This window comes from Arvicanthis niloticus, chromosome 23 (genome assembly GCF_011762505.2).
Source record: "Arvicanthis niloticus isolate mArvNil1 chromosome 23, mArvNil1.pat.X, whole genome shotgun sequence".
In the NCBI taxonomy this organism is placed as follows: domain Eukaryota; kingdom Metazoa; phylum Chordata; class Mammalia; order Rodentia; family Muridae; genus Arvicanthis; species Arvicanthis niloticus.
Window position 1 is genome coordinate 32,429,924 of NC_133430.1, and position 23,369 is coordinate 32,453,292.

At 46.9% G+C, this 23,369-nt stretch overlaps 3 protein-coding genes across 4 annotated transcripts in view; 2 read left to right on the forward strand and 1 right to left on the reverse strand.

Annotated features, from left to right (window-relative positions):
• Nucleotides 1–263: 263 nt before the first annotated feature.
• LOC143436583 (large ribosomal subunit protein eL39-like) lies at nt 264–694 on the forward strand (the record flags this gene model as incomplete). The annotated part of the gene is made up of 1 exon (XM_076920884.1): nt 264–694. A coding segment is annotated over one exon (219 nt), but the record flags the coding sequence as incomplete, so codon positions are not given.
• Nucleotides 695–2,555: 1,861 nt separating this feature from the next.
• On the reverse strand, nt 2,556–9,675 carry LOC143436995 (acyl-coenzyme A thioesterase 2, mitochondrial-like). 2 transcript variants are annotated; one of them, XM_076921712.1, is made up of 4 exons: nt 8,651–9,675; nt 6,317–6,519; nt 3,680–3,867; nt 2,556–3,567 (listed from the first exon to the last, which is right to left on the reverse strand). In XM_076921712.1, the coding sequence occupies exons 1-4, from the start codon at nt 9,228–9,230 to the stop codon at nt 3,207–3,209; spliced, it is 1,332 nt and encodes a 443-aa protein (XP_076777827.1). In that variant the 5' UTR covers nt 9,231–9,675; the 3' UTR covers nt 2,556–3,206. The 2 variants fall into 2 exon arrangements, with proteins under 2 accessions (XP_076777827.1, XP_076777826.1); XM_076921711.1 differs by having other exon boundaries at nt 2,556–3,867; nt 8,651–9,674.
• Nucleotides 9,676–17,185: 7,510 nt separating this feature from the next.
• Heatr4 (HEAT repeat containing 4) overlaps nt 17,186–23,369 on the forward strand; it is a 31,206-nt gene continuing 25,022 nt past the window's right edge. The window contains exons 1-4 of the mRNA XM_076921713.1: nt 17,186–18,155; nt 19,566–19,753; nt 20,987–21,127; nt 22,539–22,742. Coding sequence (XP_076777828.1) covers nt 17,230–18,155; nt 19,566–19,753; nt 20,987–21,127; nt 22,539–22,742 — 1,459 coding nt within the window. The 5' untranslated portion in view covers nt 17,186–17,229. The remainder of the gene's footprint in view (nt 18,156–19,565; nt 19,754–20,986; nt 21,128–22,538; nt 22,743–23,369) is intronic.

A 23,369-nucleotide genomic window follows, 5' to 3' on the forward strand; every position in this document is an offset into this window, starting at 1 on the left:
CTAGCCAACTCTCCCCTATAAACCTCTGCTGATTGCATCCAGGTATGGTTTCTTGTGATTTTTGGGTGGTCATGATTTCCTGAGACTTGAGGAAGGGTCTCCCGAGTTTGGGGGTCTTCAGACTCAGATTGTCTTTGATACATAATGACTATGAATATTTCCGAGGAACATATACACAGTGTGTAATGTTCAAGTCTGGCATTGTTATAGTCATTATGCTAATATTAATCATTTCTCTGTGTTGAAAATATTCAAAATCCTTTCATCGTGTTCTTCCAGCTGGAGCCTCTGCCGTCCGGCACCATCTCCCCAGCCCGGCTTCTCTCCAGTCTTCTCACAAGACTTTCACAGTCAAGAGATTCCTGACCAAGAAACAAAAGCAAAATCATGCTATTCCTCAATGGATTCCAGTGAAAACTGGTAACAAACTCAGGTACAACTCTGAGAGAAGACACCAGAGGAGGACGAAGCTGGGTCTGTAAGGATTCACACAATGGCAAGACTGAGGTTTATACTGAACCATGGTGATCTACCAATCTTACCAGACAGAGCTCAACATTTTTAACCTGGGGACTTGGCCAAGTTAAAAATGGGGGTGTGGTTTGTCTAGTAATAAAATGTAGAACTTTTCACAAAACAAACAAAAAAAATATTCAAAATCCTTTCTTGTAACTGTTTTGAAATACACATTAGAGCCTGGGGACTGTATCAGTCAGTGTTCTATTGCTGTAAGAAGACAGCATGACCACAACGATTCTTATAAAAGAATGCATTTAATTGGAGCACACTTATAGTTCCAGAGGCTTAGTCCATTATCCGCATGGCAGGGGGCATGGTGGCATGCAGACAGACATGGTGCTGGAGAAGTGGCTGAGAGTTCTACACCTAGATCTGCAAGCAGCAGGAAGAGGAGAAGAGACACTGGGCCTGGCTTGGGCTTTTGGAACCTCAAAGCTCACCCCCAGTGACATGATTTTTCTAATAAGGCCACCTACTTCAAGAAGGCCACACCTCCTAATCCTTCTCAAGGAGTTGACTAAGCACTCAATTTGTGAGCCAATGGGGGCCATTCTTATTCAAACCACCATGAGGGTATAATGGTAGATTCTATGCTTTGTTCATACTGTTCTATAGCATCAGGGCTATAGAGGTGACTCAGTGGCTATTCTCCCAGGGGAGCAGAGTTCATTCAATTCCCAGCAATCACATTGCAGTTTATAATAATCTATAAGTCAACTTCCAGGGCATCCAATGCCCTTTTTGCCCTTCACAGGTACCAGACATGTAGGTGGTGCACAGACATAACATACATGCAGGCAAAAGACATAAAATAACAAAAATATTATCTCCAGCAATAACAACAACAACTATCTATCATCTATGCAATGGATACTGTGTTACAGAACCCAAGAATCTATACTTCCTATCTAACTGTACCCATATCCAGCCTGTCCTACTGTCCTTCCCCTGCTAACCTTCCCAGCCTCCACCAACTAATGTTTGAGTTTTGCCATTGTGACGGATGCTATGACCAACATGCACTTAGGAGGAAAGGATTTATTTGGCTGACACTTCTAGGCCACAGTCTAGCACTGAGCAGGAACTCAAGGCAGGACCCTGAAGCAGAAAACCTGATGACATTCTGGCTTGATCTCTGGCTCGTGCTTAGTCTGTCTTAACCGAGTCACCCCTCCAGACCTGGGTCTTAATTTCTGAAGGCTCTCATGCCATGCAACACAGGGATTGAACTAAGGCTGTCAGGCTTGGTAGCCAGTACCATTTCCCACTGAATCATCTCATGCAACATTTTTATTAAGCATGGTTCTGAGGCTGCAGAGAAGGCTTGGCCTGTAAGAGCATATACTGTTCTCACAGAGGACCAGAGTTTGGTTCTTAGCACCCATGTTGGGTGGTGACTCACAGTCACTTATAACTCTAGCCTCCAGGGGAACTGACATCATCTGGCCTCTGTGGGCACCTAAACAGACACATATGGACACATATGTGATTAAAAATAATAAGTCTGAATAGGGTTCAATCTATGGCTTTCTCTTTACTGCCTGTCTTGTGTTATGGAGGCTCAGCCATGAACCTAGCAATGGGTAAAGAAATCCCTCCTCCTATGCTGACCACTATGTGACTGGCAGATGGCTGTGGCTTAAATGTGTGTAGATGAGAGCATTTGCACACACACACATCCTTTCTTTCCCTTGTCTCCTAGACAGGTCTGAAGGTTGACACACATGGGATTCCTGAAATCTGTTTCCTTCCACAGCGGCTCTGTTGCCTCCTGGACTAGATGCTCATCGTCCCCCTCTGTCTCCATGACAGGACTCATCACACCAAGAAGTTCTTTTCCCAACATTGGTTTGCTTTGTAAAATTGCTGTTCTTGTTGAATATATGCATAAAAACAAAGAAACAAATGAACAAAACCCCTTCTTTTCGCTGCTGCCCAGACGTGTATTGAGCATCTGAATAGTCACAGAAAGTCACTTCTGGAAAGAAGACAAGAGTGGGAACACTGGCCCAAGAATTGAAGGAAGGACACCATAGTTTGTCATAACGAATCTAATTTTTATTTTAATAAGAATGTTTATACTTAAGGTTCCTCTTTAATTTGTGATATAAAAGAACTCTTTTTTTGGATAAGCACTATTTTTAAATTAATTTATTTGCATGTGCGTGTGTGTGTGTGTGTGTGTGTGTGTGTGTGTGTGTGCGCGCGCGCGCGCGCGCACGCATCAGAAGACAACTTGTCTTGTTGTCTTGAAGAGAGAACTTGTTGTTCTCTCCTTCAACCATGTAGATAGACCCTGGGGAAAAGAAATCTCAAGTCCTCGGGCTTGGTAAACCACCTTTACCACTGAGCCGTCTCACCAGGTCAATAAGCACATTTTTACGAGAGAGTTTTGGCACTGAGGAATGAATCCAGGGCACTATGGAAGAAGGCAACTGCACCAACACTAATCTATAGCCACAGTCCTTCACAGGCACTTATTTAATTATACTGAGAAAAAACTTAAGCTGGGTGTGGCTTTACTCCCAGCACTTGGGAGTCAGAGGCAGGCCAATCTTTGAATTCAAGCCCAGCCTGGTCTCAGCCAGGGGTACACAGAGAAACCCTATCTCAAAAAAGAAAAGAAAAAAAAAAAAAAGAAAGAAAGAAAAGAAACTTAAAAAAAAATTAGAATATGTTCAAATGAACTAATCTGAACTGACATTCTGATAATATATTTGAGGTTCCCCCAAACCACCATATAATAGGTTATATTTTAGGGGACACTCCCTAACTCTTACTACCCAACTGTTTGTGGAAGAAAGTCTGGAGTTGCTGCCATGCATCCAGCTGGGCCATGGCATGGGGCTTAGGCTCCCCTCCAAAGGTGATATTGGCACCCACCAGGAGGTGCATGCCAGCGCTGCACAGTGGGAAGTAAGGAGGCTCAATATAGTGCCCTGCTTCTGGGTAGCAGATGATCTGGGGCTTCTCCTTCCCATGGGCCTGCAGGCGTTTGGAGATCTCATTGGCATAGAACTCACTCTTCCAGTTGTGGTCATCCTGACCAACGAGGAACAGGAAGGTCGTGTCAGACCTTTCCACAGGGATGAAGCTCTTCTGTTCTACCAGAGGGCTTTGCAGAGCTTCCACAACATCCTTGAGACCATCTTTGGCCATTTTGACTCGATTTTTCAGGATAGTCACAGGAGGTACGGTCTCATCCTTGTAGTATATGGTGTTCCCAACAGCAGCCACGGAGCCATTGATGACAACAGCGGCCGTGATGCCCTTCAGGAAGGAGGCCATAGCAAGGCCAAGTTCGCCCCCTTTGGAAATGCCAAGCAGCCCAATTCCTGGTCCTTTTACCTGAGAAGGAAACAAATGAAAAATGGCAGTTTAGTCCAGGACAGTACGATAACCAGAAAGCAAGGAGGAAGGAGAGAGAGCCGTGGACTCCCCCTGGTGTCTCTCTCTACATTACAACCTGGGACATTTATTTACACCTAAGCCATAGTTTTCTTCTCACAATTTCTCTGTCATCATTCTTGGTGACTGCAGCAGCCCTATGATGGTCTACCACACAGACTTTTAAAACTCCTCTGATGTTTAGCTCTAACCCAGGCAGCCAGCCATTCCCACTTACATAGCCAAACCTCTCAGTACTAGCATGTATTGTTTTAGGCTCAAAATCTCACTCTGTTGCATTGCACCCTCTGGCCACCATCTTTGGTCCCTCCCGCTCAGCTCTTTTAGAAACACTCCTTTTCTACCCCAGGAGGACTAAGCAGTCTCTTCTTCACTGCAGATCTCCCACGTTCTCCTATGAACCCCTCCACTTCAGAGTCTGGGCATCATCAGCATGGTGCTCCCTCGAAAGCAGTCTCCACTCCTTTATCGCCGCCCTTCCCTTGGTCATACTGGCTCACAAAAGGGCTAGTCCTAGTGAAATCACCTGCTCACTCTCTCCAGGGGCGAGCAGGAGCTAAGAGAAATGCACACATTCCCGCTGCCCGATCTCTCATTGGACAGGAGCACCGATGTGGCCCTTCAATCCTGCCTCACATCACTGGTGTTTTGCTTTCCACTTCTCCAAAGGACCCCTCACATCCTCTCCTACCTCCTCAGCCTCTTGGGTCCTCCCCGAATGCATGCCCCTCCCCCTCAGCTCTCCATACTGCAGTGAGAAGACCCAAGCTCCAGCAGGAATGTCCCCCTCCCCAGTCCACCTGTTCCTACAGTGGCTCACGATCTCAGATGACCACATGATCTCAGCGGTCACCCTCTGGTTGTGTCTGGGATGCTGTCCACTATCTTTCTCCGGGGATGAGCTCCCACATTTAACTTCCGGCCTCCCCCACCTCCCCGCCCGGTAAACTTCTCTCTGCTGGTCCTCCTCGAGTCCTCCCTGCTCTGGGCTGTTCTATTTTCTCACAGTCCTGGGCCCTCCAGTCCTTAGCCGTGCTGGCTAAGACTTTGTTCTCTGTCCTGGTTCCCTACAAAAGCTGTGGGAAGATGTTTGTTGTACTCTTCTTCCATCCATTCCCTGCTCAGTGCCTTCCGGGTAGTTTGGACTGGCACTGTCCACAAGGACTGCTCCTGTCCTGAGTCCCAGTGTCCTCTGGGCTAAAAGAAAAAGGCTGATCTCTCACAACAGTCTTTTTTCGTCTCTTGTGGCTTCTATAACAACACCCAGGAAAGTTTGAAACGTCACTCTGCCACTGAAGTCCTAGGAACTGAGCGATGTGGCAATTACCCTGTTTATTAAAGGAAGAAACAGCTGGGCAGCGGTGGCACACGCCTTTAATCCCAGCACTTGGGAGGCAGAGGCAGGTGGATTTCTGAGTTCGAGGCCAGCCTGGTCTACAGAGTGAGTTCCAGGACAACCAGGGCTACACAGAGAAACCCTGTCCCGAAAAAAACCAAATAAATAAATAATAAATAAAGGAAGAAACAAAGGTCCCAAAGTCATAGAACCGGAAGTCGGTGAAATGAGGGTTGGTGGGATGGCTCAGTGGGTACAGCACTTGCTGCACAAGCCTGATGACCTCAGTCTGACCCTCGGAGTGCACATAAAGGTGGAGGGAGAGAACTGCCTCCACAAAGTTGTCCTCAGACCTCCATCATGAGCACGGACGTTCTTGTACGTGCACACAAATACACAATATTAATATTTTTTTTGAAAATTAACAAAATGTATTCTCTCTAGATGCATCCTGCATGGGCCCCACTTCTCTAAGAGCGCCACATTAACGTCTTCCAGCCAAACTAAGCAAGGGCTGCCAGCCCAGCCTGTGCTATGCTGAACCTAGAAAGCTCAAAGCACTTGGTCTCCTGCTGCTGATTCTCAAGTCCCTCTTACACAGTTCACGCTGTTTGTCCATCTCAGCTCCCACAGGGGCGCGGGGACGCGGGGACGCGGGGACGCGGGGACGCGGGGACGCGGGGACCAGGGGACACGGGTAGCCGAGAGCTGCTGTGCTGAGCTGAGCATATCATTTGAATGAGCATCTTCTGACAATGGCCCTACCTTTTTCTTTTCCTTTACTTCTTATGTCAAACCTTGGTTATCAAACATTCGGGTGTTCTTTATGAAACACTACAACATACCAGAACAATGAATAGAGAACTCTAACTAGCATGAAATACAGATACTCATACCGCATTACAGAGAAAAGTCTAACGAGTAAGCTTAGCAGGCAGTTCATATAGCCTGTCTCCCTGACAGGGAGGGACTGCCACAACAGGCTCTTCCTGTGAAATCAGGCACACAATGAGGAGATCTGATGGGGGCCAATAAAACTTGAGGAGATCTAACCTCAGGGTGGCTACGCAGGTAGTTCATGGCTTCTTCAAAGTACTCCATGCGCATGGTTTCCATACTCTTGGGGAGGTCGTCGTAGTTGTAATAAGCAAGAGCCATAACGGCAAAGCCCTTCCCAGCCAGCAGACTCGCCCGATACTCCAGAAGGCCCCCTCCAACTCCGAAAAGGTCTATGATTCCAGGAAAGGGCCCAGGTTCTGAGGAGAAAAAACAAAAACAAAACTAAGCATTCAAGATGCTTCATTCAGGATGGGCATGTTCAGGCTGATGATAAAGATGCTAAAAGTCCTCCTGTCTTTATGAGTCCACAGTGGCCTGGCCTGAGTCCACAGTTTCCTCTTCCCCCACATTCCCCTCTATGTCTAAGTCTCAAAATCCCACAGACTTTTACAGAAAGAATATGTTACTTTTCTTTGTTTCTTTCTTTGTTTTTTTTTTTTTGTTTGTTTGTTTGGTTGGTTGGTTGGTTGGTTTTTCGAGACAGGATTTCTCTGTGTAGCCCTGGCTGTCCTGGAACTCACTCTGTAGACCAGGCTGGCCTCGAACTCAGAAATCTGCCTGCTTCTACCTCCCAAGTGCTGGGATTAAAGGCGTGAGCCACCACTGCCCAGCCTGCCGAATATGTTACTTTTAACATTAAAAATACACTAACAGCTGGGGTGGAGTGCTGTCTAGCATGTATGGCATACTAGATTTGATTCCAGAAACATGTGAGCACACACACACATGCACGTACACACGTGTGCACACCCACTCACCCATGCACACACGCATGCACACATACACTACTCTCCTCTCTGAACCAAAATTGATAGTGCCAACTGCCTGAAGCTGTGTAGCAACCAGAACCATCACAGGATGCTGGTACTATGCAAGGCCATGTGGTTTGTAGGCTGCAGCGGGAGGTAAAATGCAGTGGCCCTCGTTCACAAAAATCAAAGCTACTCTCACCATATGACCCAGTAACCCCACACCTATATACCCAAAAGAAATGAAAATTTTTGTTCCCACACAAACTCCTATGCAAGCATTTGCAATAACTTCATGCAAAATCTCCAGACTGCAAAGGAACCAGAGTCCGTCAACCGTCAACTGAATCAAAACAGAATCTCCATGGCTAAAAGACCCCACGAATCTCAAATGCATTCTGCTCAGTGAGTACATATAGACTAGAAAGAGCTACGTATTCATTCTGCATGAATTCATGCCCTAAACATTTTTTTTTCCATTTGTATAAAGAGGCTTGTCGGGGCTGGAGAGATGGCTCAGTGGTTAGGAGCACCAACTGTTCTTCCAGAGGCCTTTAATTCAATTCCCAGCAACACCACGGTGCCTCACAACCATCTATAATGGGATCTGGTGCCCTCTTCTGGTATGTTTGAAGACAGCTACAGTGTACTCATATACATAAATAAATACATCTTTGAAAAAAGAAAAAAAGAGGCTCGTCTTCCACATGACCAATTTAAACAAGAACACAGCAAGCACTGGGCCCACAGCCTGCTCAGGAACAGATGTGTACTAAGATGGAAGGGGCCCTTAAAAGTTCTTTCTTCCTCATTACCATGGGTTTGTATGCACCTCTCTTTAACCACTTATGTCATTTAAATATTTTGTTGATTTTGTCTACTTTGCCATTTTGTTGTCGTTGTTGTTTTGAGGCAGACCACCAAATATCCCGGTATGACTCGGTATTGTTATGTAGCCAAAAATGGCCAAGAGCTTCTGGTTCTCCCGCCTTGACCTGTAGTTGCTGGGATTGCAGTGCTGTGCCACCATGCCCGGTTTATCCTGTGCTGGGGATGACACCCAGTACTACTCCAAGCAAGCCCTCTACCAACGGAGTCACACCCTCCAGCCCAAGTATGTGAAGCTTGTCTCAACGTCAGAATACTAATGGCCTCTCCTGGGAGTTGACTGTTTTCCCCATCACTGCCTTAGAGTCCTGTTGCTTCTCCCGCCTGATTTGCCGGAACCTCCAGATGCAGCTAAAAACCAAAGACAAATACTGGAAACTTAGTAGTGCTTGCCTAGTTTGAGTTTCCACACTGCCACAAGCAACGACAGAAGACATTCTAAAATTAGGGGTCGTGGGTGTAACACTGTGGACTTTATTATTAGGAGTCTTTCCCCTTTTCTTAGGATGCCCTTTCAACTTAGCAGCGGAACTGAAGGACCAGCTTCCGGGAAACATCATCACCATAACAAGCCCCTTCCAGTCCAATCCTGTCTCCTTCCTACTGCGCCCCAGATCATTCAGAGCTACCCTTTTCTTCACTTAAAATCATCGGAGAACTTTGAGCAAAGGGAAAGTTAAAGGCAGCTCACCTGGGGGCAGGAAAAGGGTGGCGCGCACACGGCCCTCGCGCACGGGCACGCGCCGCACCCCGGGAGCCATGAAGTGACGCTCGTGCACCGCCCGCGCCAGCAGCCGCCCGCCGTCGGGCTCGTGTCCGTCCAGCACCTCCAGCTCCACCACGAAGGGCGTCTGCACGTCGCGCTTGACCAGGCGCCAGTGAGGCCGGTCGGGCTCCATGGCCCAGAGCAGCCCCATGGGCTCGAGCCCCGCGAAGCTGCCGCCCAGCGCGGGCGCGCGCGCCAGGTCCAGCTCTCCCGCGGCGTCGGCGCGGTAGCGCGCGTGGGCTCGGAAGAGCGCGCCCTTCTCGTCGCGCAGGGCGGCGCGCAGCGTGACGGGCTGCTCGGGGGCCAGGCCGCGCACGGCGATGCTCAGCGGCTCGTCCCAGCAGCTGCGGCCCGCGGGCTCCAGGCTCAGTGTCGCATTTGTCCGCGCCCAAGTAGTCCGGCCATCGGTGCTAAGCATCGGAGGTCCTGACAGCCGCGCCCAGCTCTTCCAACCCCATTGGCACAACCTGCTTGCTCTTAGGACAGTGAAAGACGAGGCCACCATTTTGACTTTGTCTTTGACTTCAGCCCTCAGTTCCGCAGAGAAAGTTAGAGATCCTCTAGTGGCCAGCGGCCTGCTGCAGTCCTTAGACTGAGCTGTAGGCTGAGCTCTGTGCTTGCTGAGCTGGGAGGACCAGAGTGCCAAGCAAGCGACAAAAGCAAAAGTAGTGAGGCTTTAACTAAGGCGTCTGTGCGTTAAGATTCTGTTATATCCGGAACCCTCTTACTAGTACTGTTTTTCGGGTGCTCTTTACCCCATGAAGAGTGGGCTGGACCAGGGATCGCGCTTAAAAGCCACTCACCCAATGAGACTTCCAGTCGCCAAATTCGTAAAGTTGCAGAGTCAAGAATGTGAGATTGCAATTGAGTTTCATCGCGTTGTAGAGTAATAGACACTCGTTACTAATCTTAGGACTGTTCTTTTTAAAATGTGCACCATGCTGTTTTGTTTGTGTGCTGTCTGCGCGTGCTTAGCCTACACGTAAGTCACATGTTCAATGGACTTAATGTCTCACGGGCTGTGTGACCCTTTACCTGCATTCCATACTCGAGTAAAAATAGTCAAATGACGTCATAGTTAGTCCTTTTTACATTGAGCTCGCAAACACTTTTTCCTACTTACCCGGACTTTACACATTTCCCAACTATTTCATATGCTATTATTTCCGATCAGTGATTGATTTTTTTCCTTCCAAGTCCTTGAACCTTTACAACAAGGATAATTGCACATCTTCATTATTACGGAAACCTGAAACTGTATAAGCTGTTCTTGTCTCTGCTCCTAAGAAAACTACTGTGTTTATTTTTGTTCACTTGATCCAAACTAGAAACACTTTGGAACAGAGAACCTCACTTGAGGAAATGCCTACATCATATTCCCCTACGCGTCACTGATATTTGTGTGGGAGGGCCTAGCCCAGCAGGTCGTCTAGGATTTGTTAGAAAGCTGGGGGCTGGAGAATTAGCTCAGAGGTTAAAAGCACAGGCTGTTCTTCCAAAGGACTTGACTTCATTTCCCTCAGCCATAAGGGAGCTTGCAACTCTCTGCAAGTCCAGCCCCAGGGGATCAGAGACATACACATGCCCCAAAACACCCATACACAAACAAAGTAAAATTGAAAGGGGGGGAGGAGAGAGAGAGAGAGAGAGAGAGAGAGAGAGAGAGAGAGAGAGAGAGAACAAGCAAATAAGCAAGCAAAATATCTGGCTGACCATGCACAGGAGGAAAGCAAGTCAGTGTCCCCTGTGGTTCACGCCCCCTGCTTGAGTTCCCAGTTGACTTTCCTCAGGGACAGACCATAATCCGGAATTGAGTGCCAAATAAACCTCTTTCTCCACTAGCTGGTTTTGGTCAGAGTTTTATTACAGTTATAGAAAGCAGGCCAAGATAATTACCCTGAAGAGCTTGCCCACGAAAAGCTTTTACCTAGTTTTATATTACCTCGCATTGCACTGGTCACAGAACTCAGAAATAACTGTTTTTGTGTTGCTACTATGGATTCTTCTACCTTATTTTGCATACAGCCTCAGGAACCAAACAAAGTAAATAATAATACTAGCTAATTCTTAATCCTGATAAGAACCCTATTGGGGAAAAAATTAAGAACCGGAGAGCCTGATTTGCTAAGACACACACAGCTAGACAAAATCGAAATGCTGGAATCCATACCTTAGGGCATCAATTCCCTGCCTGTAAGTGCCTTTAAGTTTTTAAGAGCCTCTCATGCAATGATGTCCTATAATATTGAGAAGATTATTTTAAAAATACACTCAGATACCTCCCTTCCACACTCAGCAATCGGTAAATAATAATAATACTTTGATTCAAAATTCTACCTTTAGAAATGTAATTCTTTCACTCCTTTATTTTTTAAAGACATCTCTGTCCCTCTCTCTCCCTCTCCCTTCCCCCCAACCCCCTCTTCCTGGAACTCCTTATGTAGATCAGGCTGGTCTACAACTCACAGATATCCACCTCTCCTGAGCGCTGGGATTAAAGGTGTGCACCCACAGAAGCTCATAGGAATAACTAAATAGCCATGTATATGTGTAAATGTTTATTACAAGAGATTTAATCAGTTGCTGTGTTTGCTTTGATGGGTTGATTTTCCTGTTTTCCTCCTGTACTGGGGACTCAATCAGGGCTCTACCACTAAGCTGCATCTCTGGCATTTTATGGGACTTTATTTTGAAATAGGGTCTCATTAGGTGCCCAAAGCTGGCTTTAAAGTCACCATTTTTCTCTCTCAGCATCTTGAGTAGCAAAGAGTCTGGCTATTTATGTCCCAGGGACCCTGGGGTAACCTCCAACTGGTGAGCTGCCCGGTCTTTGCCTGCTTTTTTCTTTCCTTCTTTGATTTGTAACTCTTGAGTAGAGGTTGTTGGCTCACAGTCTTTCGGTTTCTTTCTTGAGAACTTTCAACAAGGTTTCTATCTCTTACGGGTTTTGTTTTTATGGGGTGGGGTGGGGTGGGGGGGGAGGGTTAGTTGATTGGGTTTTTGTTTTGTTTTGCTTTGTTGTTTTCTGTTTGCTTTTCTTTTTGTTTTTTTCAAGAAGGGGTTTCTCTGTGTGGCCCTGGCTACCCTCAAATTCACCCTGTAGACCAGGCTGGCCTCAAACTCACAGAACTCTGCCTGTCTCTGCCTCCCAAGTGCTGGGACTAAAGGCTTGGGCCACCACTGCCCAGTCTAGTTTGAATCTTTTATCTTTTAGTTTTTCAAAAGAGGAAGTCCTTTCTCACTCTTCTGTGAGAATCTGAGGGAGTTCATATTGCAAACAAAGCCAGAGATTGAAGGTTGTTCCTCTGTGGCATCCAACTGCCTCACCACAGCCCAGAGACAGCAGACAAACAAGCACAGGCTGAGCCCTTTGAAACCAGGACCTGGCCGGGGGGGTGGTGGCGCACGCCTTTAATCCCAGCACTTGGGAAGCAGAGGCAGGCAGATCTCTGAGTTCGAGGCCAGCCTGGTCTACAGAGTGAGTTCCAGGACAGCCAGGGCTACACAGAGAAACCCTGTCTCGAAAAACCAAAAAAAAAAAAAAAAAGAAACCAGGACCTGAAATAGACCTGACCTTATGTTGATCTGTTGGGCAAATAGCCTCGTTTGCCATATAATCTTGCTACTGTGATATTGTCTCAGCCTAAGCCCACAATAATGGAGCCTGAGGTCCGTGAACAGAGCACAAGAAACCATCCGTGCACCTGAAATTGGAAGCCTGACATGTGAGAATCCTCTCACTTTGGCCTCTCCATCAGTAGGGCTCTCTGCCTGTGATCCTGTATCCACTCAGAAACTGAGCTCTACCTGCTTTAGCTTGTCGGATTTTCCAGATTGTTATTCTGGTCTAAGACTGCTTGTCAAAGGCAGTACCTGGGAGTGCATTGTTGCAGCAGTGCTTGTAACATTCCAAGGTCACAAACCCTGACATGCTAGGCAGCCAGACTATATGATTAGAATGAAATATTACAACTACAGTATAAAGCCAGGCACACTGGCTCATATCTGTAATCTTAGCAGAGGCAGGGGAATCACTGCAAGTTCAAGGCCAGCCTAGGCTCCATAGTGAGTGTCAGGACAGCCAGGAGTACTTAGACAGACCTTGTCTTTTAAAAATAATAATAATAAAATAAATTAAAAGGAGAAAAATAATTTTAATTAATTTTGTTCTGAAAGCTTACTAACTCAAAAGGATTTTTTTTAAAAAAAATGTGTATCTAAGCTTCAGCCATGTAATATTTATAGCATGCTTCATTAAATAATTTGATAAAACACTAAGTACTAATGAATGCTACTGATTTTAAAAGCTTAAGTACAACTGAAGAAAAAGGACAGTGACACATGAACATCACACCCTAAGTCAACTAGACGGTGCTGGGCCTGAAAGTTTTCCTATTGTCAGGGCGCTTTCCAAGCAGATGCTTGAAGACCAGCATTTCCATAGGCTTGAAATTGAGCTATCTGACATACAAGATTTGAAGAAAGCAGTTGTCAACGGGAATGAAACAAAATACAGTGTCATTACCCCATCATCCAGCCAGGGCTTGGCTACAGTTGGACTGGGAGAGGGGCGGTAGCAGAGGAGGTGAAAGGGGAGTGGACCAGACCTAGGAGACAGCTTTATGTCATCACTCACTACTTTCCTGGTAATCTGGAAAATGCCAGAGTTGCTTACCCAGGTGTTCTGTGATTGGCTCTTCTTGGCAGGATGTAAGGGCTCCTGGGTGGGGGTGGGGAATAGGGCCTAAGGACCTGTAGAGACCTAGAGGGGTTTGTTGTAACTAATGGCTAGGAAATCCAGTGAGCTCCCAACCAACAAATATGAAAGTTTCTCAAAAGTTCGGTTTACAAAGAAGGAGATTTAACATAGTGATTGAAGGCATCCCACAGAAGCCACAGCTTCTGTGAATAGACTCGGAGTTCTGAAGACTCCAAGCAGCTTTGGAACCTAAGCAACCAAGGAATGTTTAGGATGCAGAATGTCGATTCTCTTTAAGACTCACTGTGGGACAGTACAGCACTTGGGAGGTAATGTCAAACCACTGCAGCTTTGGTGGGATGAGAAAGCCTTCATCAGCATCAGCTGCAGGAGGAGAGGGCAGGCTGAGGTAACCCAGAAGACTGGTGCTGTATAAAAGACTCAGCATCCTCACAACTGCCGGACCTGTGATCTTAGTTGGGTCTCTGCTGGCTGTGGCTGGGGTGTGGAATTTGTAAGATGAAGGCATTAGAGCAGGCTGTTTAACGGCATTGTAAATGAAAGAGGTGGGCTCTCACTGCCAAGGAATAAAAGGGGTAGTTTATTTGGAGTGAAATATTAGTGACCATAATCTGGGAATGTAGGTTTCTCAAAATGCCATGTTCTAATGAGATAGCAATTTCATGAAGGTTTTGTAGGAAAAAAAAAAAAAAGGTCATGAGTCAAGACAAGTTTCAAGTACATTGATAGAAACATAAGCTAGGAGGGTAACAGTCAATCAGGCACACCTCTGTGACAGGTCTCAGATGCTGTCTGATGACGCTCTTGGATTTTTGGTTGGAGAAAGCTAGTGGGCTGCTAAATTAATTCTACAAGGTTTCAAAATAATAAAAAAAAAGTTATAAGCCGGGCAGTAGTGGCACACGCCTTTAATCCCAGCACTTGGGAGGCAGAGACAGGCGAATTTCTGAGTTCAAGGCCAGCCTGGTCTACAGAGTGAGTTCCAGGACAACCAAGGCTATACAGAGAAACCCTGTCTCAAAAAACCAAAAAAAAAAAAAAAATCTACAAGGTTTTACCTAATGTCCGATGTGAGATCAGACATAAAGGTGGGAGAGAAATGGCTATTTAGAGAGAGCTAAAGATGGCTCTAGGCAAATTGTTTTTGTTGCTTTGTTTGTTTGTTTGCTTTTCCAGACAGGGTTTCTTTGGGTAGCCTCGGCTATCCTGGAACTTTCTCTGAAGACCAGGCTGCCCTCAAACTCAACAGAGATCTGCCTAACTGTCTCCCAAGTACTGGAATTAAAGGTGTGAGCTACCACCACCTACTACCTCTAGGTAAACTGTAATTAGGTTCTGGACCTGCAGAATTCCAAACTCTCCACACTCTTTTGAAGTTCTAATCAGTTAACTAGCCTTGTAGAAGGCTCGGTGAGCCATGGGGCTTCTTTCCAGGGATTATCTGTTCAGAGCATTTTCTAGTGTATTTGCTGGAGACAGCTATAATGTGAATCATGGTGAGAACTGGAAAGTGGAGGTTCAGACCGGAGAAGGGAAGGAAATTTTGTAGAAAAAAATAGAGGAGAAAATGGATCTGGTTAAGAGCCTAAGCTTCCCAGGTTCTGCTTTCCCCTTTAACCAAGCTTCCCTTATAATCAAAGCAGCATGGAAACAGGAAACATTTTACCCAAGGACAGAGGAGCCTTCATCCTGTAGTCTAGCTGGAGCTTCTCACTGAATGAGAAGCAAGAATTCTAACACAGTTAACACCTGGCCTTTCTTCCTTCCCAGATGTAAACTTTCAACTTTCTCCAAATCCCACCAGAAACCACTCTTACAGGGAAAGGATATGCACTAAACCCCCTTGTGCACCCCATGTTATATAACAAGCAGAAAGTGGCCGGTTAGAGTAGAAGCTTTTCTTGGGAAAGGAATCTGTAGTAGTGTGAACGAGAGTATCCCCCATGGACTCACATGGTGGAAGACTTTGTCCCCAGTTGGTGGGACTGTTTAGGAAGGATTACAAGGTGTGGCTTTGTTGGAGGAGGTGTGTGTGTCACTGAGAGTGGACTTTGAGGGCTCAAAATACTCACAGCATCCCCAGCTGTGTTTTACTTCCTGTTTTAGGTTTGAGATGTGAGCTTTCAGCTGCTGCTCCAGACAACACGCCTGCGGTTTGCTGCCGTGCCGCCTACCACAACTGACTGTTAACCCTCTGAAACCATAAGTTTTCTGTAGTCATAATGTTTTATCAGAGCAACAGCTTACACAGAAGCTAAGACCAATTACCCTTCAGAATCAGCTTTATTCAGAGAGTAACTTGTGGCGAAGGGGGTGGAGATGATATGGCCTTGACGTGGAGAGCAGACAGGAGAAGCACAGGACCACAATGGAGCAGAGTGGAGACCAGAGACGGGGGAGGAGGGAAGAGAGAGACAGAGACAGATAGAGAGACTGCTTCATGAAGAGGAACAGCATTCAGAGAGAGCAAGGGATAAGAGGCCCTTCAGTTCCCAAGGAACAAAGGAAATTCCTTTCTTTTATAGGTTTTTAGGGGATGGAAGGAAGTTCTGTACCATATCATTTAGTATAGCCTAGGCTACATGCCAAGGAGCAAGCATTAGGCAGGCCCACTGTAAGGGGGAAGGGCTGCAAGGTCACAACATAGCATGGCACTATTTCAGGAAAAATACCTTCTTGGGACCAACCTTTACCTTTGCCCTAATTTTTCTAGTTCGATTATTTAAATATCAATGTCTTCATGGCCAAAGTTGGCCTCGTGGCTGTGAAGAAATGAAACAAACTAATGTTTTCCATGAAAATAAGATCCCAGAGAGATGTAAAAGTCATCCCATGTGAGTTTGAAGGAAGTTATCAATTCTCACCTGTAAGCAAACATTTTAGGGAAAAATGACCCTGATGGAAAGAAATATCACCAGGTCAAGACTCATTCCTAGAAGACAGTGTGAGAAGTCAGATGCTGGGGAGAGTGTGTGCTGCAGCTTCAGAGCCCAGGGAAGGGTCTGCTGGCCCGCTGGCTAGCTGGGGAGTTCACAGGGGGCAGGAGTTGGTGAGAAGGAAAGAGAAGTTCTTGCCCCTGGGAGTGCCAGGTCCCACTGCTGAATGACCGGAGTAGTGCCTGGCCCAAGGCCAGGGTGGCAGAAAGATTAAAAGCCACTTAACAAGAAAGAGTTTGGGGACAGGTAGGCATTGAGTTGGTTAAGTTATGTCAAATATGGATGAAAAGCCACTTCATGTAGACAGCATGAGAGTAAGCTGCACTGTGGGAAGGAAAGGGGGTACTCAGAACTGGGGGAGGGGTGGATCCAAAGCACAATAAAGTCATCCCCCACCCCTTGCTCTCTGAAGAGGGGGTCTAGCCTGGAACTCCAGAGCTCACCCTGCTACTCCGCCTGTACCTCCTAGTAGCTAGGACAATACACCAGGTGTACACTACCATACCTAGTTTTTTATAAGCTGTTTAAACTGAGAAATTATTATTATTTTTTTTAAGAAATGGAAGTGTGGGGTATTGTTGAAAAGCCATTATCTCTCACACAAGAGGCTACGAGGGTCCGAGCTTTAGAGACTAATGTGAGAACTTGAAGCCAGGGTCTGATACAAGAAATACTTAGAACGTTGCATTATTTCTTCTTTTTGCCCCCTAAACTCCCAGGTCTTCCTTACTCCACTATGGGCTTCCGGTTAATTCCTCTTCGCCTAGAGTATTCACTTTTCCTCTTTTGGGTGCCTGCAGGCTCTGCTTGTGACCCAGAAGTGTGGACAGAAAGCTTTGAAGGGAGACATGATCAAGCCCCCCCAAAAAAAGGGTTCCTCCTTTTACTGTCTTGAGCCACAGCCCCCTAGGCTGGGATGGGGCATGACCTTCCTCCACTCGAAGCCCACGGACAAGGCTGAGTGTGCCTCCGTCTCCAGAGTGCCGCCTGTCTTCCACTTCAGCCCACGGCACTGCAAGCAACTCAAAAAACAGTATTTGAAAAAGGCAGCCGCCGACCTTTCCTTCTCTCAAGACGTGAGGTGGCAGCGAGGACTGCCCAGCATGCCTTTCCACCAGTACAGTTTTGAGCACATCTACAACACGGAAAACATCAGGTCACCTCCGCAGATCCAGAAGAACGACACTAAGAAACCTGAGTACACTGGGGCTCTGTATACTTCAACCTTCTTGCCGGAAGTCATCACTCACTTTACAAAGACACATACCTCAACCTTCTTGCCAGAAGACTTCACTTACTCTGCGAAGACACAAAGTTGTATGGGTTCTAAAAAGATGAAGAGACTCAAGCCCCGAAGCTCGGGGCAGAAAGCATTTCCTGGACAAGGCCGCTATCACAACTTAAAGCCAGAGATCCTGGAACTGTCACTCTCTCCAGATGATAGTCTGGAAGAAAGGGAAACCTGGCTTCCACCTGGTGAGAAGGAGGCCCGAGGCTGGGAAGCCATCGTGCTGGAGAAGCTGGACAAGCGCACCGCGCGATGGATCCAGAGCAAGCGGCCAGTGAGGCCCGGACAATCGCCCAACAAGTGGCAGACCTTTCTGCGCCAGCAGTACGACTGGAGCCACATTCGGGATGAGCTCACTTCGTCCAGTGACTTGGACCTCCTCAAAAAGCTAGAGGCAGAAGAGACAGCGGAGTTTATGGGTGAAAGTGCCCCGCCGCCACCGAAGGAAATCAAGAAGCCAGAGCTGCTGCTTCCAGTTTACTTCAGGTTAGGCTGCTCCTAAGTAGGCCTGGCAAAGTCTATGACTCCCCTTCAAGGATTCCCCCATAGGTTTCTTATTTGATATCTTTGAGGTTTTCCTGGCACTTACAATCAAACCCATCCCTTTGCATTTGCTGGGCAAGACCACCACCCCTGGCCACACACCAGTCCACACTTCAGAATACACTTTCCTGTCAACCTCCTCTTCACACCACCACCTGCTTTCTGAGATCTCAAGTTAGGTGTCTAAGCCTCTCCACTGCTGACACTCTGGGCCAGACACTACTCTAGTGTAAGCTGCTGTCCAGTGCTATGCAGGATCTCTGGTCATTACCTGCTAGAAACCAGGAACACCTCTCAGTTGTGGTAAGCAAGGATGTCTCACACACTGCCAGATATCGCTGAAGGACAAAAATCACACCCTGTTCAAAGTCACAGTCTTAAAGGATTCTGTCCTCAGTTTCCAGTAACTGAGCTCTCAGGCAGATGGCCCAGCTCACTAGGGCACCTGGAGATGTAGCCTGGTTGGCAGTGAGGAGGGCAGGGGGTTCGTGGCACTATTTGGTCTGCCTCACTTTGAATAAGACTCACTGACCTCAGACACGACCAGACTCAGGGCAGAGAAGCAAGCAATCCAACAGGTGAAGGTGGCCCCATGTTTCTCAGGTTAAATCCTCTTCATTCCCAGCTAAAGACCAGAGCTATTCTTATCTCCCTGAAGTCCAAAAGGGAACTACAAAGAAGTCAAAATGTAGTTATTTATTTATTGGGCAAATATGAGTTGATTCTTTTGGTTGGTGGTGTTATTTCAGATAGTCTGTGGAATGGTGGGAATAGAATACAAAAGGACAGATGTGTCCACCTGCTGAATAGACACAGTCCATCCCCACAGACTCCGTGAGGTAACATAGAAGGCAGTTTCCCCTCCCCCACACCCATGCAACCTCTAAGGGAACCAGTGTGAAGAAAGAGTTGCAGACGGGCATGGTGGCACAGGTCTGTAATCCCAGCACTTGGGAGGCAGAGATGCAGAAAGAGCACAACTCTGAGGCCAGCCTGGTCTACATACTAAATAATTCTAAGCTAGCCTGACCTACATGGCAGGGTCCTTTCTCAGTTTTCCCATATACATAGAAGAGGGAGAAGAAAATGGAAAGAGTTAAGCTGGAAGCACATGATGTCGGCCAGTGACTTCGAGAGGCATGGTTCCATCAGTAGAGGGGAGCAGGGTGGCAGGAGACAGGCTCTCCCAGAGGCTCCATATTCAGATGCTGGAGAGAACGCTGGTCATCAGGCACAGTTGTTCAGATGGTCCCATGTAGGAGCAGAGCACTAGTGGGCTATAGTGAGCCATAGACCTAAGGAGGGAACACCTTCACCCCTTCCCCTTTTGTCCCCTCTCTCACCTCTGCTAAGGTTACCTGGTTACTCCCCACAAGTACACTCAGTTGAAATCCTGCCTGGCAACAACATGACAGCCGAGGATATCCGAGAACAGAGAAACATCCATCATGTAAGGAAAAGCCCCTTCCGGCAGGTGAACCCCAAAGCTGGAGAGTACGCTTACTCTACAGACAACACCTTTGAGCAGGAGATTTACTTTGGTAATGCTGGGCTCTGGGGTGGGAGTATGGGCTGAGGAAATGAGGGCATCTTGAGACAAGAATAGTTGTGGGTGGAGATGAGAGTGTCTGGGTGCATCTCCCAGTGCTAGTACAGGATTGTGGCAGGGGTGTCCAGAGGTGAGCACACACTGCTTTTGCTGGCCTGCCTCTCTTTCTTTCTCTGTCTTACCAAGGAGAGAGGGGCGGATGAGCTCGTGAGTCAGAGCTGACTTTGGGAGGACCCTTTTCTCTGTTTGTCCTGCCATCACTTTTAGGTATCCCCTCCCACCTACCTGACCTGCTGTGTTTTAAACAACAAACAAAACAAAAAAACCCCACAGGTTTTGGCAGAATTGTTTAAACACTGGCTTGATTCCTTCTTGGTGAGCTTCAGCAAATTACATAATTCACGCCCTCCACCCCCCCCCCGCCCTGCTGAGACAAAACATGCTACTTATTTGTAAAGCAATGTTAACAAGACTGTACATTCAGTGCAGGAGACAAGAAAGCATCTGTAGAACTTCTGCTTAGCACACAGGAGGTCATCACGCCTGCCTGTTCCCTCTCTTCTCTCCATTAGCTAACTTTTCAATGCCTAGTCTTGCAGAATACAGTCTATTGCATGTTCCAAGTGGGCTTCTTTTTTTATTCTCTTTCCTCTCCTCTCCTCTCCTCTCCTCTCCTCTCCTCTCCTCTCCTCTCCTCTCCTCTCCTCTCCTCTCCTCTCCTCTCCTCTCCTCTCCTTTCTTTCTCGACAGGGCTTCTCTGTGTAGCCCTGGCTGTCGTGGAAGTCACTCTGTAGACCAGGCTGGCCTTGAACTCACAGAGATCCTCTCGCCTCTGCCTCTGAGTGCTGGGATTATAGGCATGTGCCACCACCGCCCAGCTCCATGCTCCTTCACTTCCATTTTTGCTTCTACACTGCTATAGTTCAGGTCTCCTTAAGGAGCTTAACAAAACTATTCTAAGGGGATCATAACTGGCAGGGTTAACTAAGTGCCCCTTCTTCATTGTCTAGTACACTTAGTTTCTGCTCTACCACTGGGAAACATTATCTTTGACCCTCCGAGGCATTTATGAGGTTTCTCTACAAGGCTGCCAGCTGTGACATTTCTAGTCTGGAACATAGTGGCACATGGCTCTAATCCTGACACTTGGGAGGCAGAAAAGCAGAAAGAGCATAACTTTAAGGCCAGCCTGGACTACATACATTCATTGCATTTGTCTTCATAGACGAAGTGAAGATTGTTCACCAGATTGGTGGGAGGAGAGACCAAATTGTCCTGGAAAACCTCAATCGGTATGACAAGCACCTCACTAAGGTCTTCCCTGAAAGCCCAGAGAAATGGAGCTTCCAGCCTGTTCCTGAGACACGTAAGGAACATTTTCAGAAAGCTAACAAGAGTATGGAGTTGAAACTCTTTCTTTAAAATCGTGGACACCATCAGCAATGGGGCACTCACTAACAACTAAAAACATTGTAAAATGCTAATTGTAAAATGGTGGAACTTGCTACCAGGTGGAATCAGATATTACTTAGGTATAAATACATGGTTTAGGGTAATACCAATGAGATGTGTGCACTCGGGTTACCACAGGAAGGTCATCAGACTCCTCATTCACCTCGGTGTTCCTGGGCTGGTTTTACCACTTCCACCGTACACAGCTCCTCCTTGCCTCAGATCCTAGGTCGTTTTTTTTTTTTTTTTTTTCCTTTCATTTTTCTTGCTGTGTCTCTGTATGGTGATGTGTGTCCCTGTGTGTGTGAGTATGCAGGGGTGGGCATGTGTGTGGAGGCCTGAGGCTAATGCTACGGAGTCTTCCTCACTTTCTCTCCATCTTACGCATTGAGCCAAGATCTCTCAATCGAACCCAGAGAGCAAGAGAGCATTGATACAGTTAGTCTAGAAAACCTGAAATTTTTTTTTTCTTGAGATCCCCTGTTTTGGTTTTTCAAGTGTTTGAATTTTAGGCAGGCTGCCGTACTTGGGTGCTGGGGATTCAAACTGTGGTCCTCACATTTGCAAAGCAAGTGCTTTACCCACGAAGCCACTTCCCTGACTTTTCTTTCTTTCTTTCTTTCTTTCTTTTTAAAGTATATCATTCTTTATTTTTTAAAACAATGATGACCAAGAAGTGAGCTTCTAAAACAAAATGTACCCATCTTCTAAGACACAGTGTCTCCAAATCCGATGATTCTTCGCACTATTCGGATGGGCTCTCTAGGGCTGAGCACGGAGCTGGGTGTCTTAGTCAGTGTTCTGTTGTTGTGCTGAGACACCATGACCATGGCCACTCTTATGAAACAGAGTTTAACCAGAGGCTCCCTTACAGTTTCAGCAGCTTAGTACATTACCATTGTGGTTGGGAGCCTGGCAGCAGGCATGGTAATGGACATATGGATAGAAAGACAGAGAAACTGGGCCTGGTTTGGCTTTTGAAACCTCAAAGCCCACTGCTGATGACAGAATTCCCCCACCCACCCCACCCCCCAGAAAGGGTTTCTCTGTAGACCAAGCTGGCCTTGAACTCAGGAATCCACCTGCCTCTGCCTCCCAAGTGCTGGGATTAAAGGCGTGCCCCACCACTTCTCCATCTTCCTAATCTTTATAATTCTTCCAAATAGTGCCATTCCCTGGTGACTAAGCATTCAAATACATAAGCCTATGGGGGAGGGGTGCATTCTTATTCAAACCACCACACTGGGTATAGCACTTGCAAGCCTATACAAGTCCCCAGGTTCCATGGTCTGGCATGAGGTGAAACCCAATTCTTCATTACACAGCTTATAAATTCAAGAAAGGAGTCCAGCGTTGGACTGCATTGCCAACCCCCGTCAAGGGCCTTCTGCTGCAGGTAGGTGAGGAAGCCAAGTCTGCCAAGACTAGGAGACAAAAGAAGCAGGTCCAACCCCTGAAGGAGGATGTGACTTGGGAGCTGGCAGTCCTGCGGAGGATGCTGCAGGAGTGGAAGACTTCCTGGGCACTCAGTAAGTGAAGGGTTAGCCTGAGATAGTTGATGTTTCTGAATATGTTTCCCAGTCTGGAAAACTCCAGCCCTCACTTGTAAAATGTAAAAGGCCGGTTGTCTCATTAAAGGGTCTGGATAAGAAAGAGCCTTTCACTCAGCAGGTGCTAGGTGAACGTTATTTTTATCTACGCTGGGTTCTTTCTCACACGGTACGTGAGGGAACTTCAGTAATGCATGAGAACTTACTATGTTGCAGGCTTGCTGATCAGAGAAACAGGACACCAGGCTCTTTTGCAGGAAACAGTTCAGTGTGTGTTAGCACTGTCTCTGCGGGATTTTCCTCAAAGGCAGAGCCACCGAAATCCAGAAACAGAGCTTTTGATACCCCGCTCCCCCCCCACCTTTTTTTTTTTTTTTTTTTTTGGCTTGTTTGTCTCCCATATAAGGTGACTTACCTTCTGAATGGAGAGTACTTTAGCTTACTGGGCAGCGAGACTATGAAAAGCTGAGGTGGAAAGGGAGGGAAGGAAGGGGGGTTACGGGAGAGAAGCGGAGGAGTTACACTGCCCTGAACACTGAGTAGGCCACATGACTGTTTCCTGTTTTTCTTCTCTTTGGCTCTTGGGGTCCCCTATCTCAATCACAC

Excerpts from the sequence above, each read along its gene's own strand:
- LOC143436995 (XM_076921711.1), bottom strand. The coding sequence starts at position 9,230 with ATGGTGGCCTCGTCTTTCACTGTCCTAAGAGCAAGCAGGTTGTGCCAA. Across the intron at positions 6,520-8,650 it reads CACCCTTTTCCTGCCCCCAG|AACCTGGGCCCTTTCCTGGA; the intron begins GTGAGCTGCCTT and ends TTTTCTCCTCAG. Across the intron at positions 3,868-6,316 it reads ACCTGCGTAGCCACCCTGAG|GTAAAAGGACCAGGAATTGG; the intron begins GTTAGATCTCCT and ends TTTCCTTCTCAG.